The sequence below is a fragment of the Hipposideros armiger genome, unplaced genomic scaffold (assembly GCF_001890085.2).
Source record: "Hipposideros armiger isolate ML-2016 unplaced genomic scaffold, ASM189008v1 scaffold_162, whole genome shotgun sequence".
Taxonomy (NCBI): domain Eukaryota; kingdom Metazoa; phylum Chordata; class Mammalia; order Chiroptera; family Hipposideridae; genus Hipposideros; species Hipposideros armiger.
In genome coordinates, this window is record NW_017731512.1 from 2,328,912 (window position 1) to 2,345,105 (window position 16,194).

Sequence of the window (16,194 nt, forward strand, 5' to 3'; positions counted from 1 at the left end):
GTGCTATCCAGTGTTGGAACATGGAGGACATGAACTCTGGTTTTGGACAGAGGTGGATTTTAAATCTGGGACAGTTAAAGTCTCACTGTTGTGGACGTGGGAGTTTTTCTAGCACTTTGATGAAATTACTGAATTTTATGTTTTCCATTTGTGAGATGGTGGGGGAGAGCGTTTCAAATCTGTCCCAGTTGAATCCTCATGATGTTAAAATTCTATACCGACCAAAGTAAAGTGAAAGGGGGTGGGGAGAGGACAGTTATCCAGATAAGACAAACACTCAGTTTTGAAGACACGGAAGGTTTTCCATTTTGCCTGTTTTGTATATTAAAGATAAGAGCATGGGTCAGCGCAAAGCACATTCTTACTTCCCTAAGTTTTAATCTCACACTTTTGGCATTCCTTACTTTTTTGGTGTTGGCTCACCTATTCAGATTTTGGGGTTATAAGATTATATGTCCCTCCTATGTTTATGTTAATTTTTTGGCTGGTTTGCTTCCTTCTGTATATCATCTTGATCTGCCAAAATTTTGGCCCTTTAAAATGTTCCCCCTTTTCAGCTTGCTTTGTTCTAACATTGTGGAATCAAGATGTTTTGTCTCAGCCTTGGGTTGGCTTTTGGAACTTGTTGAATTCCATTTCTGAGCTTTGTCTAGTCTCTATTTTATTGGCACGGAACATGAGCTCTACTGCTTTCAAGCCAATGGATTGTATTTGCTAGCTATAAATTATTAGCTTTTTATTAAACTTCAAGGAGTCAAACCCTTGGGTGAGAGATGGGAGTCTGCTAAGTACTAAGTCAGTATTCATCACAGATAAGCAATGGTTGTTTTTCTTTTCTTTATATCTTTAAAGTAGCTCAAAGATGGTATATGCTGCCTGGGGAGGTGGTGGGTTTCCCATCTTTAGAGGTGTTAAGGCTCAGCTGGATGACAACTTGGCTAAGATATTTTTGGGTTCTAGATAACCTTTAACCTTCCTCTTATCTTGAGACTCCACAATTCTGAGTACATCTGTGACAGTAACCAGATAATAAGTAATGTGACTATAGTAGTCCCCTCCTTATTCACAGGGATGTGTTCCAAGACCCCAGTGGGTGCCTAAAACTGCAGGTAGTCCTGAACCCTGTATGTGCTATTTTTTCCCTATACATATATACCTACGATAAAGTTTAAGTTATAAATTAGGAACAGTAAGTGATTAACAACAACAATAATAAAACAAAACAATTATAACAATATACTGTAATATAAGTTATGTGAATGTGATCTTTCTCTCTCTCTCTCTGATAACCCAGTTGATAATGGAGATGGCTACTAAGCAACTAATGAGAGGGTAGCGTATATAGTGTGGATACCCTGGATGAAGTCCTGGCAGGACAGAGCGCGAGGATGGGAGATTTCATCATGCTACTCAGAATGGCATACAATTGAAAACTTATGAATTGTTTATTTCTGGAATTTTCCATTTAATACTTTCTAATCAAGGTTGACCATGGGAACTGAAACCACAGAAAAAAACCCTGCAATAATGGGGGTGGACTACTGTAGGTTTAAAATACAATTACGTGATAATACTATTTGTTATTAAAGAGCAATGTTTGACTCCATTATTAATTAGGATAAATGACTGTACCATAAAACTAGAAATTATGTCATAGGTTCTGTTTTCCATCTCTTTTCCAGTGACTGTCTCAGGCTAAGATCTTTATCTCATATAGGTTGTGATTACACCAACTAACCTTTATAAAAACCTGAACTGTATGATCTTGTTTTCAGATTTAAAGAACATTTCTCTCCACTTGGAGACTATAAAAAATGGCTCTCCATTTCCAAATCCAGATCAACTGTAGTCATTTGTAACTCCTAATTTTTTTCCCTGCTATTTGATCATTTAGAAAAAAAGTATTTTCTTTTTAATGTCATTTTTCATGAAGTATAAACATGTAAGTGAATATAAAACATTAGAATTTATAGCATATATTTATACCATGTATGATGTATAATCCACTCAGATGGAGCACAATTCGATTTTGTAGATATTGAATGAATAGTAATAGCTACCATTTTGGAGCACTTGGTATGTAGATATGAGGTTCAGACTTAAACCCCTTTTGGAAAATGACGACAGACCCTAAACAGCATAAACTTAGCATCTGCTAAACAACCCAAAATGTGCTGAAAGTCACACTGGCATTGCTTAGAAACTTATATTAGTTGATGGCAAATATTTGCTACATATCTCTTGGACCAGACTGTATATTACAACCGTTATTAAACCAGGTCTGCTCATCGTCTCATGATTGCTCCATTCCAATTTTCTACCACCTCTCTTAGAACACAGCTCAGTGAGTCTAAATGGAAGTTTGCTAAAATAAAGTCTATTATGTTTATATACTTGTACATATACATATATAACACACATAAATATAATTATGTGCCATCCCTTCCAATATTGATACCAATAGATACAAATTCTTAGAAATTGAGTTTTGTTTGAATCCATTTTTCTAAGATCATATGACTTAAATTTGTAGGTTTTAAATTTTGGTACTATGCCAAGAAGTGCTACCTAAACACCACATGGAAAGAAAACATGTTTTGGTAAGCATTTAAAATATTTATTCCTGATATCTTCCATATTAAATGAGCCTAACTCGTACCCCATGCATTGCAAACTTTTGAGATGGAAGAGCTGCCAGGGGTCGGCAAACTGCGGCACGTGAGCCACATGCGGTTCTTTGGGTACGTACATGTGACTCTGAAGTAAAATTGAAAATGAAAATAAAACTATCATAGTTTCATTTATAATATTACTTTAAATTTTCCTTATTTGTAAAAATATATTTATGGCTCTTGAATAATTTTTAAATTGTTGTGAGGGACAGGATTGGCTCTTCCAGGGGTCGGCAAACTTTTGAGACAAAATGTACCCAAAGAGCTGCATGTGGCTCGCGAGCCACAGTTTGTGGACCCCTGGACTAGACTGAAAGACTTTTAGCAGGAGTATCTAGCAGGAGGGAAGGGAGCATCCTGAAGACAAGGGCCTGCTCCTCAGGGCCATGCCAGGAACTGAAGCTGCCTCTGCAAGCTTATTAGCCCAGGATGCAGTGGGCCTCAGGGAAAGAAACCCCCCAGTGGAGCTTGGAAAGGGTGGTCTGCATGACTCTGTGGTGTGCAGAAGAGTCCTTCTACTTTGAGGGAAAGAGGGTAAAAGGCTCTTCTCTTTCTTGGTCCTCAGGTTTTCTGGGTGGGAGAAACCTCTGACAGGGGTAGCCCACAATCCACTTCTAACTTTCTTAGCAAAATGCCAATGTGCTCTCCTAAATCTCAATCAGACATGTCAGCTGGCGGAGGCACAAGACATAATGGCATTTCCAGCCACCTTTTTTTATTTTTTTTGGAATATATGAACCATTTTGTCATTCATTCAATATATAGGAATTTAACATCTAATATAAGGTTGCAGTAAAAAGATCCATGGTAAGGTTTACTTTTCTTGGCATTGTTAGGGAATGTTCTGTTCTGTGCAAGCAAGTTTTTTGATTTCCAACATATATTAATTTAATTGCTTATATAAAAAGTTATAATCACTTTATTGGGAAAATTTTCCAAGAATGATTACTTAGTCTCTGATCTTGAACCTAAGAGAGTGACACAGTTTAATCCCTCTGTGATGGCCCAGAGTTTATTGATGGGGACCAGGTGTTTCTTCATGCTGGATGCAGCTAGCTCCCAGAGGTGGGTTGACCCTAACACTAATTGGCCCTATGTCATTATACATTTTGAACACTTTTTTGTAGCTTGCTTCTTACAGATTTTCTTTTCCTTCCCTTGTCAGTCTTTCACCATCTCTTCCTGTTGTCATGTTTGTTCTATCAGCCTACCTCAATATTTGCTGTTTATAATCTTCAAAGAATTGTGAAGCTATATAGCTAAGCTTATCAAAATGTTCCCTAAGTTAAGAAAAGGTTATAAGTAGGTCTCAGGAGGCTCTTCTACCAGGACAGCACATACACTGTTGTTGATTTTCACAGTCCACAGGTTGCCTACTTCCCTGTTTGTAGTTTGTCACTGGATCACAGAGGTTATTACGTATGTGGCCTCAGGATAAGTATAAACACAAAAGCAGCAGGTATTTTGTGCCATTATTTTGGGAAAAAAGCCCAAGGCCACATTTTATTACTTGTAAATTTATTTTCCTGTAGGGAATCTGATTATTGATTGAATCTCCTCTGTGTTCTAAATAATTGGCATTGCCAGATAAGTTGACTGAGTAAGTGAGATGCTTTTTTTGACTCTCCTTGATTTTGTCTGTTTCACAACAGAAAACACATATATCTAGATTCATACAGGAAAAAGGTTTTTCTTTTTTTTTTTTTATGACAAGCACTGGACTTACATTACCATGTAGGTCTTCACAAAATTTCTCTGAGCCTAATAATTCTTCCTCCACTATACTGATGAAGAAATGTACCCAAGGCTATTGTTATAGGCTGAATTGTGTCCCTCCAAAATTCGTATATTGGAGTCCTAATCCCTAATCACTTAGAAGAGACCCAATTTGGAGATAAGGTTTTTACAGAGATAATCAGGTTACGATGAGGTCATTAGGATGAGCCTTAATTCAATATGGCTGGTGTCTTTAAAAGAGGAAATTTGGACACAGACATGTACAGAGGGAAGACGATGTAAAGACTCAGGGAGAAGAAGACCACCTACAAACCAAGGAAAGAGGCCTGGAACACATCCTTCTCTCATCGCCCTCCTAAAGAACCAACCCTGCCAGCTCCTTGACTTTGGACTTCCAGCCTCCAGAGACAATACCTTTCTTTGGTTAAGTCACCCAATCTGTGATACCTTGTTACAGCAGCCCGATCAAACTAAAATGGCCATATAGATAGCACGTGACAACAACAGAGTTCACAATGAGGTCTAATGCTCAAGCTTCTGTGTGGTGTTTTCGGTCTCTTCTCTGTGACGTTGTGTCTGGGGCAGAACGAGCTGGTCCATCTGCGGTTGGGCAGTGGCCATGAGAAGGATAAGCACGTCCTTTGCATTGATTCGTGGGCACAGAAGCAGCCCCGTGAGCTCAGGGCAGTGGTGTGAAAATCCCCACTGCCTTGGCTCCCCTTGGAGGGGTGCTGTGGGGTCTCTGCTCAGCAGACACCATGACGTGAGTCAGCTCGTGTCTGGAGTGAGACTGGGGCTGTTGTTCCTTAAGCATGACTGCTGCCACTGCTTTAAAAACTGCTTTTTTGTTGGCTCTGTTCCCCCATGAGGGGTGGTGTGAACAAAAGTGAGAGCTTGTGGATAGAGGCAAATCGTAATATTTTGACCAATTTCCTTTAAAGAAACAAGAGGAGAAAATGATCAGAAAGACAAGCTTCATCCATTAAGGAGAAAATAATCAGAAGCTTGGGAGAAGATAAATGTGCTCTTCATTGTGATAAGATGCAGAAGCTGCTCATTATGAAAAATCAATGATGATGACACAAAGAATAAATCATCGGACACACTGAAAATCATTTAAGGTCATATGATTGTCACTCAAATGGGTCTGAAGAGGTAAATACTCCATTTGTGCCCATCCATCTTTTCAGCAGCATACATTATAAACCAAATTGGAGCAATCAATTTAAAAAGAAATCTTTAAGTCTTTACAAATATTCTAATGTACTAGTAGCGTGTTGACAGAAAGGTGATGCCATCTGAATTATTATTTGGTCAGAAAGATCCAGCTGATATAAAACTCTCAGGCTAAGCATCTCCAAGGGAAGATTATATTTTATAAATTATCTACATAGATAGATGTAGGAAAGTCAACATTTTATCAGAAAAATTATGTTTGTAAATGATATAGATATGTTCTCAGGCATATGAATTTGCAAAAACTCACACTAATAAACCTCTAAGATCTTATTTAAACTGCTTTATTTTTGCAAAGATACTCACGGCAGGAAGTGCAAAGAAAGAAATGCCGAGGAGCGCAAAGCCTGCAGAAAGCAGTCTTCCCAGCCAAGTTAGGGGAGTTTTGTCTCCATAGCCAATCGTTGTCAATGTAATCTAAAAACAAAATAAATAGAATGTGCAGCTTAAGTACGTGAACGTTAGGACCTACGAACAGGAGGCAAAGCAACGTTTCCACTAAATCATTCTTCAACAAGACTTGTTGGTGCATTTTAATACTGTGCTTTAATTTTCCATGACGCATAACAGAGCTTCTCTTTGTTTAAGATAGGGAATAACCTACATACTTGTTCCTCCTTTATAACACAATTTTCCATCTTTTTAAAGTGTATTCAAAGAAAGGTTATTTAAGTAAGTGGATAACCATCAGTGATACAGAAATGATAGCACCATGGATTTAGGACTGGATCGGTACACAAAGCAATCATTTATGTTAGTTATGGCTGTCCATTTATTACCTTGGCAGGCATTTCCTGAAGGTCTGGTGTGTGCAAGGTATGTGTTATGATTTGTAGTGGAACAAAAATGAGGGGTACATAGTACTTGTCCTCGGATATTTATGGCATAAGAGGGGAGAAATGTCACACACAAATCATTAAAACACAAAATAGGGCAAGACAGGTATTGTGATGGATGCACAATTAATCTGCCAGGGGAATTAAGAGAACAGATTATTACTGGCTTAGAAGGGATGAAGAGGCTTTACTGAGGAGATGTCATCATATATAGGCTTTGAAAGAGGAGTAATATTCAAAGGCAGAAATGACAGAGGGTGATCTGGAATGGGGTGGGAGATCAGGTGACCAGCTACACAGCAGTGAGAATAGGGTAGGTTCTAGAAAGTCTAAGCTGTTTATTTGAGTTGGAGCCTGATGGGTCTGAAGAGGATTAGTGAGAGAGGGGGTTAATTAGATATGCTGAAGCTGAATCAGGGAGTGTCTTTGAAAAACGATAATTAGGTCATGTCTCTTCCCTGGTCAAATTGCTCCAGGGGTTTCCCATGCCACTTAGAAGAGTTCTACCTCTTCTCTAGGGCCTGTGATTTCACAGAATGATGGGGCAATTGAATTGAAACAGTGGCAATAGGACTACGTGGTAGTGGAGAGTCAAGAGAAGTGTTTAGGAAGTTCAATAGAAACACATTTATTGATTATCTGGGATGAAGGGGAAGACTGAGTCAACAAGGACTTGATAATTTCAAGGGGAAGATGGCTGCACCATAAATAAAAATATAATCAGAAGGTTTTCAAGCAAAGATGAAGAGTTTGGTTTTGCAAAGAAAGGTTTTTAAAATAGTGTGACCCTGATCTAGAAATGTTGAGCAGGAAACTGGGATCGAGAGCCTGAGTCTTTGAGAGAGAGAGAGAGAGAGAGAGAGAGAGAGAGAGAGAGAGAGAGAGATAGATTGGGTTTGGCATGAGATTTGGGTTTTAGAATCAGGTACAGGGTGGTTGTTGAAGCTTTGTGAATAAATGAGATTGCAGAGCATTGCACAAAGGGGCCCAAAGACAACTTAGGAAACACAGACATTTATGGAATAGAAGGGAAAGGAAAGTCAGCGAAGAATAATTTTATAAAAAAAAAAATAGGAGAACTAGGAATGGGTTATGTAAACAGAAACTCAATGGAGAAGAGAGAGTTTCACAAAGGACCAGTTGATCCCCGATGTCACAGGCTTATAGGTAACAAGGAGAATGAGGGCTGAGAAAAGATATTGGATATAGAGATGGGTGGTCCCTGGTGATTTCTAAGAAAGTAGTTGCTTTGGTCATGTTATCTTACCTGGGCTTTGAAGGATGGGTAACATTTTGAGAAGCAGAAATGATAGAGGGAGACGAACTCCACGAAGCCAGACCTTTCAGAAGCATTCCACTCAGCTGACCACCCCTTCATAGACTCTCTCTGCTCTGCTCACTTCTGTGGTTTTCCCTTTATATCTTTGGTGGCTCCTCTTATGTAGCCCCTCCTACTCTAGTCAACCTTTAAGTATTGGATTCTGGAGGTGTGGTTCTGTGTCTTTTTCTGTTTTTAAAAATTATATTTTCCTCTAACTTTCCTTTCTCTTGTATCTCCTCTATTTTTTTCTCTTCTCAGGCGATCTTAAACGCTCTCACGGATTTAAATACCATTTTCACGCTGAACACACTAAATTTCACTTCCAGGCCAGATCACTGTTCTGAGCTCCAGCTCCTTACATCTGTGGTTGATGTTTCTGTTTGGATGTTGCACATATATAAACTTAACACGTTTAAAACAGAACACTTGTTTCTCCCGAATGTGTTGCTCCCTCAAATGTATCTCCTCCCACCCAAATCCAGAGCACCGCCGCCGTTTACCCAGCTGCTCATGTCAGAAGGCGCAGAGTCACCCTAATGGCTCCGTTCCCTCACTCCCCTCACTGAATCTATCAGCAAGTCCCATTCATTTTATCTCCGAAAGATATTGCAAATCCCTCCCCTTCCCTCTGTCTCCCCGCCACCATGGTAGAGCAGGCTGCAGCAGCAGCCTCTTAATTGCTCTTTCTGGTTTTGCTCCCTCCAGTTTCTTCTTCACACACTTGCAAGGGGCATCATTTTCTTATTACTCTGTGACAATGACTTCAATATCTATTCTTTGAATTCAGGATCAATTCTAAGCTCCTAGCTATGGCCTACATGATCTAATCTCTGCCTGTCTCCTCAAGATCATTCTGATTTCACCCTCGCTCCCTGCATTTTAACCACATCTTTTCTGCTCCACAGACAAGCCAGGTTATTTCTGCCTCAGGGGCTCTGCACATCCTGTTCCCTCAGCTAGAATTGCTCTTCTCCTTACTCTTTCCAGGGCTCCTTCTCACCCTTCTGGTCTTTTCCCCAAATATCCTGCCATCAGAGAGGCCTTCCCCACCCACTTTGTTTACAACAGGTCCTCTGCTCAGCTCCATTTCAGATCCCTGCTTCTTAATGTCACCTGTCATATGAGTACAGGGTAATTTGCTGTATTTTTCTTATTGCCTTTACTAGAAGGAGGAACCATGTCTTTACTCTGTTATCTCCTTAGTATCTAGTATAATGCCTGCCACAAAGTAGAAGGAACTCAATAAATATTTAGTAAATCAATCAAGTATCCTTTCAATATTATTGGTGACAAATGGAATGAGAGATATAGGGCAAGAACCCTCTGAAATCTCTGACTTGAGGGGAGGCTTTCTAGAATATATTTATGCATGTTTCCAGAGAGGATGAGATGGGAGAGGGAAGGGGTGGTGGTTTTATGATGGGATAAGGTACCCAAGGAGGCAGAGGAAACAGAATCAAGGGTACAGTTGGAGGGGTTAGCCTTGGCAGTGTGAAAGGACGCCTCTTCCGTTGTGGGGGGAAGGTGTGGACACAGTGAAAATGGAGGGCAGGATTGGGAGTGCTGAGTCAGTTCCCTTCACTTTCAGTGACACAGAGGGCAGGGTCTTCTGTGGGGAGTGAAAGGCTTGGTGAGGCTCTGAGGGTGTGTGAGGGTGTCAAGAATAAGTCCACAAGAGGACTCCTGGGCAGAGGAAGCTCATCCAAGGTTGGAGAGAGGGACTTTGTAATAGAACCTAGTAGCCACGTTAATCAAACGCCACTAGCAATATCAGTAGGGTGTTCTCAAAGGAATTCCTTGGAATTGCAGGAAAAATCTTCCGGCTCAATTTTATTACGCGTTCCTAATCTTAAATATGTGGAAATGATTTTAATGTACTATACTTTTCCTGCAAAATAGCTTAATCCTTTCATGGCAGTTTATTAATAATAATAAAAATCTGAAGGAGAAATTTCATGGTTTGGTCACAGCAATAATGTTACATTTCACAGTTTGCTTTACATTCTAACAATACATTTGCGTTATTCTCCTTGGCCCAGTGCTCAGAGAGTGGGTTTTCATTCTGAATGATAAGACACAGCAAAGTGACAATGTACTCAGTGTTTTATTCTGAGAAGAATGCCCGCGCTGCCTCATTCTGAGGGTTGCCCTTTCTCTTACAGGGGTGGTTTGTGGGGGAGAAAGGAGTATTGTGAACTCTGAGAGCAGCATCCTGGAGTGTCTCTGGGGGCAGCAAAGACTTGTGCCCACCTCCTCTGTGCTCTCATCAGGCTCCTGGATGGTCTTATCTCACCACGTGCAGGGGACTGGAATGACCAGCAGCTCCACGGGCTGCAGCAACTTCCTCCACCCTGACTTCAAAGTCAAGGTTTCTCAGGGTGCTACTTGGTTGAAAGCCTAGGGGCCTTTTGTTGCCAGGCTAAGTGAGGGAAGGATCTGGCAACAGGGGGGCAGTTTCGTCTCTCTCCAAGTCAGGGAGGTGTTTGGTGGGGGGTTTCCTGGGTGCACCATTTCACTTCTTGTGGCTGATAGGGGACTACTGGGTTTCCTGAGGCAAACAGAGTGGTAGCATCAGAGGTGATATTGTGACGTTTCTAAGATAAACACAATACAAAGATGTGAACCATCTCTAAATTCACACTGGCTTGATCGAGCCGTCGATTCTCTAAGGCAATGACTGGCTGCATTCGATAAATCCATCCTTAGATGAGGCTGGCATAGATAGATGGTCATTGATTTTTCTGGACTTTCAGGTCAAGCTGTCCTTGAAGTGCCAGTGTGTCTCCTCGGAACAGTACAACCACATCCTGTTTCATTGCTTTTCCTGGCAGCTGGAAGGCTCTGTTAATGGTTATCAGCAGGCCCTTCGCGCAGGAACTGAGTGGCAGAAGCCATTTGGTGCTTCTTCTCCCTCACTTGTGCTAAACAACAAACCCATTTCTCTCTTCTAGAAATTTTGGGAATCTTTCCATGGCGGAACCGAGTTATAAGTAGCTTCATTTGGATCTAAAGTTAGAAAAAGGTGGGCTCCCACAGGACCCCGAAGACACCAGCTCTTTCAGGGAGCTCTTGGAATAGCAGCTTTTCCAGGGAACCTTAAGCAGTGGCACGTGTGACCTTCAGAGCATTGGAGGAAATCATGTCGGGAGGAAGTTCACTGTACTGGGCATAATTTCATTTCTGACCTATTTCCAGCGCTTCCAAGAGATGCTAGTTAACAGAGGCTGGGTAGATTAAATTTTAAACATTTATTTATGTATTTATTTATGTCCTTATTTCTTTTTTATCGATTCCTATTCATTGGCTTTTTTCTCCCTTTCCCAGCAATTTATTTAGCACAAGTTTGCTGTGGGAATTATAATAAATTCACTAGCCAAGAGCACACAGGATAATCTCTCTTAATAAGCCAGATAAAGAAACAACACTCATACTCCAAACGAATGACAGATTAATCACAGCGTTGTTTCAGACAAAGGGGGGATGAGATGAATAAAGTCCAAATTTTCACAGAGGTATATCTTTTTATACGCTACGCACTGGTTTTTGACTATGCTGTTTACATGGTCATTGGAAAGGTCATGAAACTTCAAACTTACTTTTAAAAATTGAATGATAAATTGAAAACATTTCCAATATCTCTTTCAGTGCAGTGTTTAGGCAGAACAATACTTGCATTAAGTGAGAGGAGGCTATTTATCAACCACACTTAATGACTTGAGTGGCAGCTGGCAGATGCATCGCAGTCTATAGCCTGATGGACAGACCAGGACCCAAGAGGGACGGACACCCTGCAGCCTGTCACTCCACCTCCATCAGCCTCAGGAAGCCTGATAGTTTGTGCTGCCTCTCCAGTTGGATCATTTACTTAAAGGTGACTTGGCAGGTGGGAACAGCTCAGATACATGTTTGCCCCCATATTCCATATGCTCAACTGCAGTCATGAAGGTGAGAAAAGATATTTCCTGAAAATCTGTGGGTTGCAAATATTGGCATAAAGGTGTATTTGTAGTAACGATGTCTGAGGGGGCACCTTAGTGTGTTTAGCAGTCAAGAATTCTTCCTCAGGAATAGTACTGTAAAATGAATGTAAATACTGGTTTTATTTTTATGGGATGGCAGATGCTGTGGTCAAATTATAACTTAGACATCAGTTAGGAATCAGTTTTTTTTTTTAATAGCAGAATTATTTCCAGAAGAGGAGATATAAACCCTTTCCTCTTTCCTTCAAGCAACAAATCAACAAATATTTATTGGTTTGACTTTGAGGATTCAATTATGAATACTAGTTTACAGCTAATGTATTCATGGAACAAGTTTATATACTATTTGTAGATTTCCACAGTACAGTATAATTTCCCCATTAGGGGGTCTTTTAAAGGAGGATGAGTCACGTTGGCAGTTTGTCAAAAGTCCCCTTTCCTCTCCCCCCCCCTCCTTTCTCTTCTCATATCTCTTCTTTGCCAATTCCTGAGTACTTGGTTTCAGGAAGTGGGTAGTCATAGAACCTGTACAGTTAATTTTGAAATTTGGTCATCTTGAATGAGTAGATTAGCAAGGTTTCAGCCTTTAGACATCAGAAACTCCTGTGGCGGTGGCATCATATAATTTGGGTTCTGCCGTGGCAGGTAGCTCAGGGCATTAGCATCCTATATTGTTCTTCCAAGCTTGTGGTCAAATATGTAATGATAGTAGTAACTAACATTTGTCTAGTGCTTGACAAAGCACATCTATGCATGTCCTAATCTCATTTAACACACACAGCAACTTTGTGTTTGGGTAACATTGTTATTGCCATTTTACAAAGATATTAAATGATTGCTTAATATCACATCTCCACTAAATTATAATGATAGGGCTGGAACCTAGGTCTCCTGACTATGCTTCTTTTACCTTCCATACAGTGCATGCTCTACGCTTACGGAATAATACTGAACAAAAGTGTGCAGAGCCATGTGTAAGATGACATTATAAAGGGAACAGACTTCTTAGGACAGACTTCCCCACAGAGGCTCATGACCAATGCCCTTTATGAATACATGCCATTCAGGTAGGCATGGGGCTTGCAGATGTTCATAACAGCGAGGGTGCTATGGTAGGTAGCAGCTGGGGTATGTGTCTCAGGTTTTGCTTGGTAATTACCAATATTCATGAATAGTTAGTGAATTTTGATCATCTCATGGCCAAGTAAAGCTTTGATTCCACCAGGAAATGCATTGGTAGCAAGTTAACACTTGTTAACTTTCATTTAATGTACCAGCACCGAATCAGAAAACATTTTTTCTTGGTGAACCCGGTGTAAGGAGGGTTGATTCTCAGAGTTGTAACTGGTATTATCAAGGACAAGGGTATAAAAATACCCTCATTCCAAAAACGTACACCATTTCTTATTCTTAGATTTTGCAGGGGGATGAAACTCATAGCATATATTCGGGCTGTGTGACCTGTTAAGTGCACAGCGCACTGCATTGTACATAGAGCCATCTATATTGTTTGCTTTGAGAAAGATTGTAAGACCTTCAGCATCAATGCTAGGACTGCCTCTGGCTGATGCTGAATTCTTCTACATGTCTGAAGTAATCAAGCACATGGTCTTAGGTGGAGGTGGTATTCAGATGTCTACTTAAGAGTAGATTTATACTATCTGCTGCTGTACACATCTTTAAAAAGCCCATAACACTATCTTCATCATAGGAATAGCAGTAAATAGAAAGAGGACAAACTGGCTTTTACCAGGTCAATTATAGAAAAAAATTACTTCAGGAAAACCTGACCTTAAGTTATTTCAGAACAAATCTAAAGCAAATCAAAAGGAGAAAAAAAATAACAGGAAATAAAATTACTCCAGAAAAACCTGTTATAAATTTATTTCAGAATAAATGTAAAACAACTAAAAATGAGGAAAATAAAAACAGAAAATAACATTAAATGGAGCTCTTCCCAACAATCAGAAGATCCTCTTTTTCCAGCAGCTGCCAGTGCCTCAGCCCCTAGTCACCTCCACTCACCCCTCTTCCACTTTCTTCATCACCAACGCCCCTTTCATTACCACTTCAGAACATAGAACATTTTTCATTGCAACTTCTAGTTCCCAAGCCCCTTCTGTAGCCAAGCTGTGGGTCTGCGATGAAGCATACAGCTATTTTTGTTCCTTTTGTTGTAAAGGTATTTCCAACAAGAATTTCCATTGCGCGTAAAGACAGTCTTTCCAATAAATGATGCTGGGAAAACTGGACAGATACATGCAAAAATAAATAAATAAATAAAACCCCAAAAAACAAAACTGGGGCACCTTTTCAAGCCATATACAAGAATAAATTCAAAATGGACTCAAGACTTAAATGTAGGACCTGAGATCATAAAGATCCTAGAAGAAAATATAGGAAGTAAATTCACAGGCATTACCCTTTGTAATATTTTTACTGATATATCCACTTGGACAAGGGAAGCAAAAGAAAAAATAAACATGATGGACTACATCAAACTAAAGAGTTTTTTCACAGCAAAGTAAACCATCAGCAAAACAAAAAGACATCCTACTGAATGGGAGATGATTTTTGCCAATGATATATCTGATAAGGGGTTAATATCCAAAATTTATAAAAACTCATACAACTCAGCACCAAAAAACCCCAAACAACCCAATTAAAAAATGGGCAGAGGACATGAAGAGACATTTCTCTAAAGAGGACATACAGATGGCCAACAGACATATGAAAAAATGTTCAACCTCACTAATCATTAGAGAAATGCAAATAAAAACCACAATGAGATACCACCTCATTCCTGTCAGAATGGCTATCATCAATAAATCAACAAACAACAAATGTTGGCGAGGATGTGGGGAAAAGGGAACCCTGGTGCACTGCTGGTGGGATTGCAGATTGGTGCAGCCACTATGGAAATCAGTATGGAGGTATCTCAAAAAACTGGAAATGGATGGAACTACCTTATGACCCAGCAATTCCACTCCTGGGTATCTATCCAAAGAAATCCAAAACACTAATTTGAAAAAATATATGCACCCCTATGTTTATTAAACCATTATTCACAAAAGCCAAGATATGGAAACAACCAAAATGCCCACTGATAGATGATTAGATAAAGAAACTGTGGTACATTTACACAATGGAGTATTACATGGCCATAAAGAAGAATGAAATCTTACCATTTGCAACAACATGAATGAACCTAGAGAATATTATGCTCAGTGAAATAAGTCAGAGTGAGAAAGACAAATACTATATGATATCACTTACATGTGGAATCTAAAGAATAAAATAAACGAGCAAACAAAACAGAAATGGACTCCGAGATCTAGAGAAAAAAACTGATGGTTACTACATGGGAGAGGGGTGGAGATGAGGGAGGTGAAGGGATTAGAAAGCACCTATTAGTGGTCACAATATAGTCATGAGTATATGAAATACAGTATGGGGAATATAATCAATAATGTTGTAAAAATTATGTAGGGAACCAGATGGGTACCGGACTTAACAGCGATACCACTTCATGGACTGTGTGGATGCCTCACCACTGTGCTATACACCTGAGGCTGAAGTAGAATAGTATTGACTGTCAACTAGAATTAAATATCATGGGATGTAAAGTAAAGCGTAGGGAATATAGTCAATGTTATTGTAACAGCTATATATGATGTCAGAGGAGTAGTAGATTGGGGGGTTATCACTTTGTGAGGGGTGTAAATGTCTGTTACATTGCTTTGTACATCTGAAACTAATAGAATGAATGAATGAATGAACGAACGAATGAATGAATGAATGAATAAATAAATAAATAAATAAATAAATTTCCATCCACCATCCACAACAGCAATGTCTACACCCACAGTAGACACTACCTTTGATTGGGCACTGGCTATGGTTTTAGTACCAGGCCCTTTACATCCCTTATCTCACTTACTCAATGAGCTAGGTACTGTTATTCACTAGTATGGGATTGTTTTTAGAGATCAAAGTTCTTTGAATTGTTATTGGCTTTGAGCAGTGCTGATCAGCCCATTGTATTCCTCCGAAAGTTGTTCCTGGAAATAGACCTCAGCATCTTCTTAATAAAGGGAGTTTAGTAGTTACTATTTAGAGTTTAGTGGGATACTATGTTCCTGGATGATAAATTGCATTTTGATACTTAATGTCAATACTTTGGGCTTTTCTTTCTTTTTTAAATTATTTTTTATTATGAAATACACATTTTTTAGAATTAGTTACAGCTGTACAACACAGTGCAATAGTTATACTTTTTACCCCTCAAAGTGACAATCCCCCTCCCCAATCTGCTGCCTCACTCCGCCCCCCCACCAATATCATACATATCTATTACAATTCCCTTGACTCCACTCCCACACTATACTCCACGTCCCATGACTATATATATA

General features: G+C 39.7%; 1 protein-coding gene across 1 annotated transcript in view; it reads right to left on the bottom strand.

Annotated features, from left to right (window-relative positions):
- Positions 1-16,194, bottom strand: part of KCNQ5 (potassium voltage-gated channel subfamily Q member 5) — a 191,029-nt gene that overhangs the window by 89,974 nt on the left and 84,861 nt on the right. Inside the window, exon 5 of the mRNA XM_019651534.1 lies at positions 5,952-6,062. Coding sequence (XP_019507079.1) covers positions 5,952-6,062 — 111 coding nt within the window. The remainder of the gene's footprint in view (positions 1-5,951; positions 6,063-16,194) is intronic.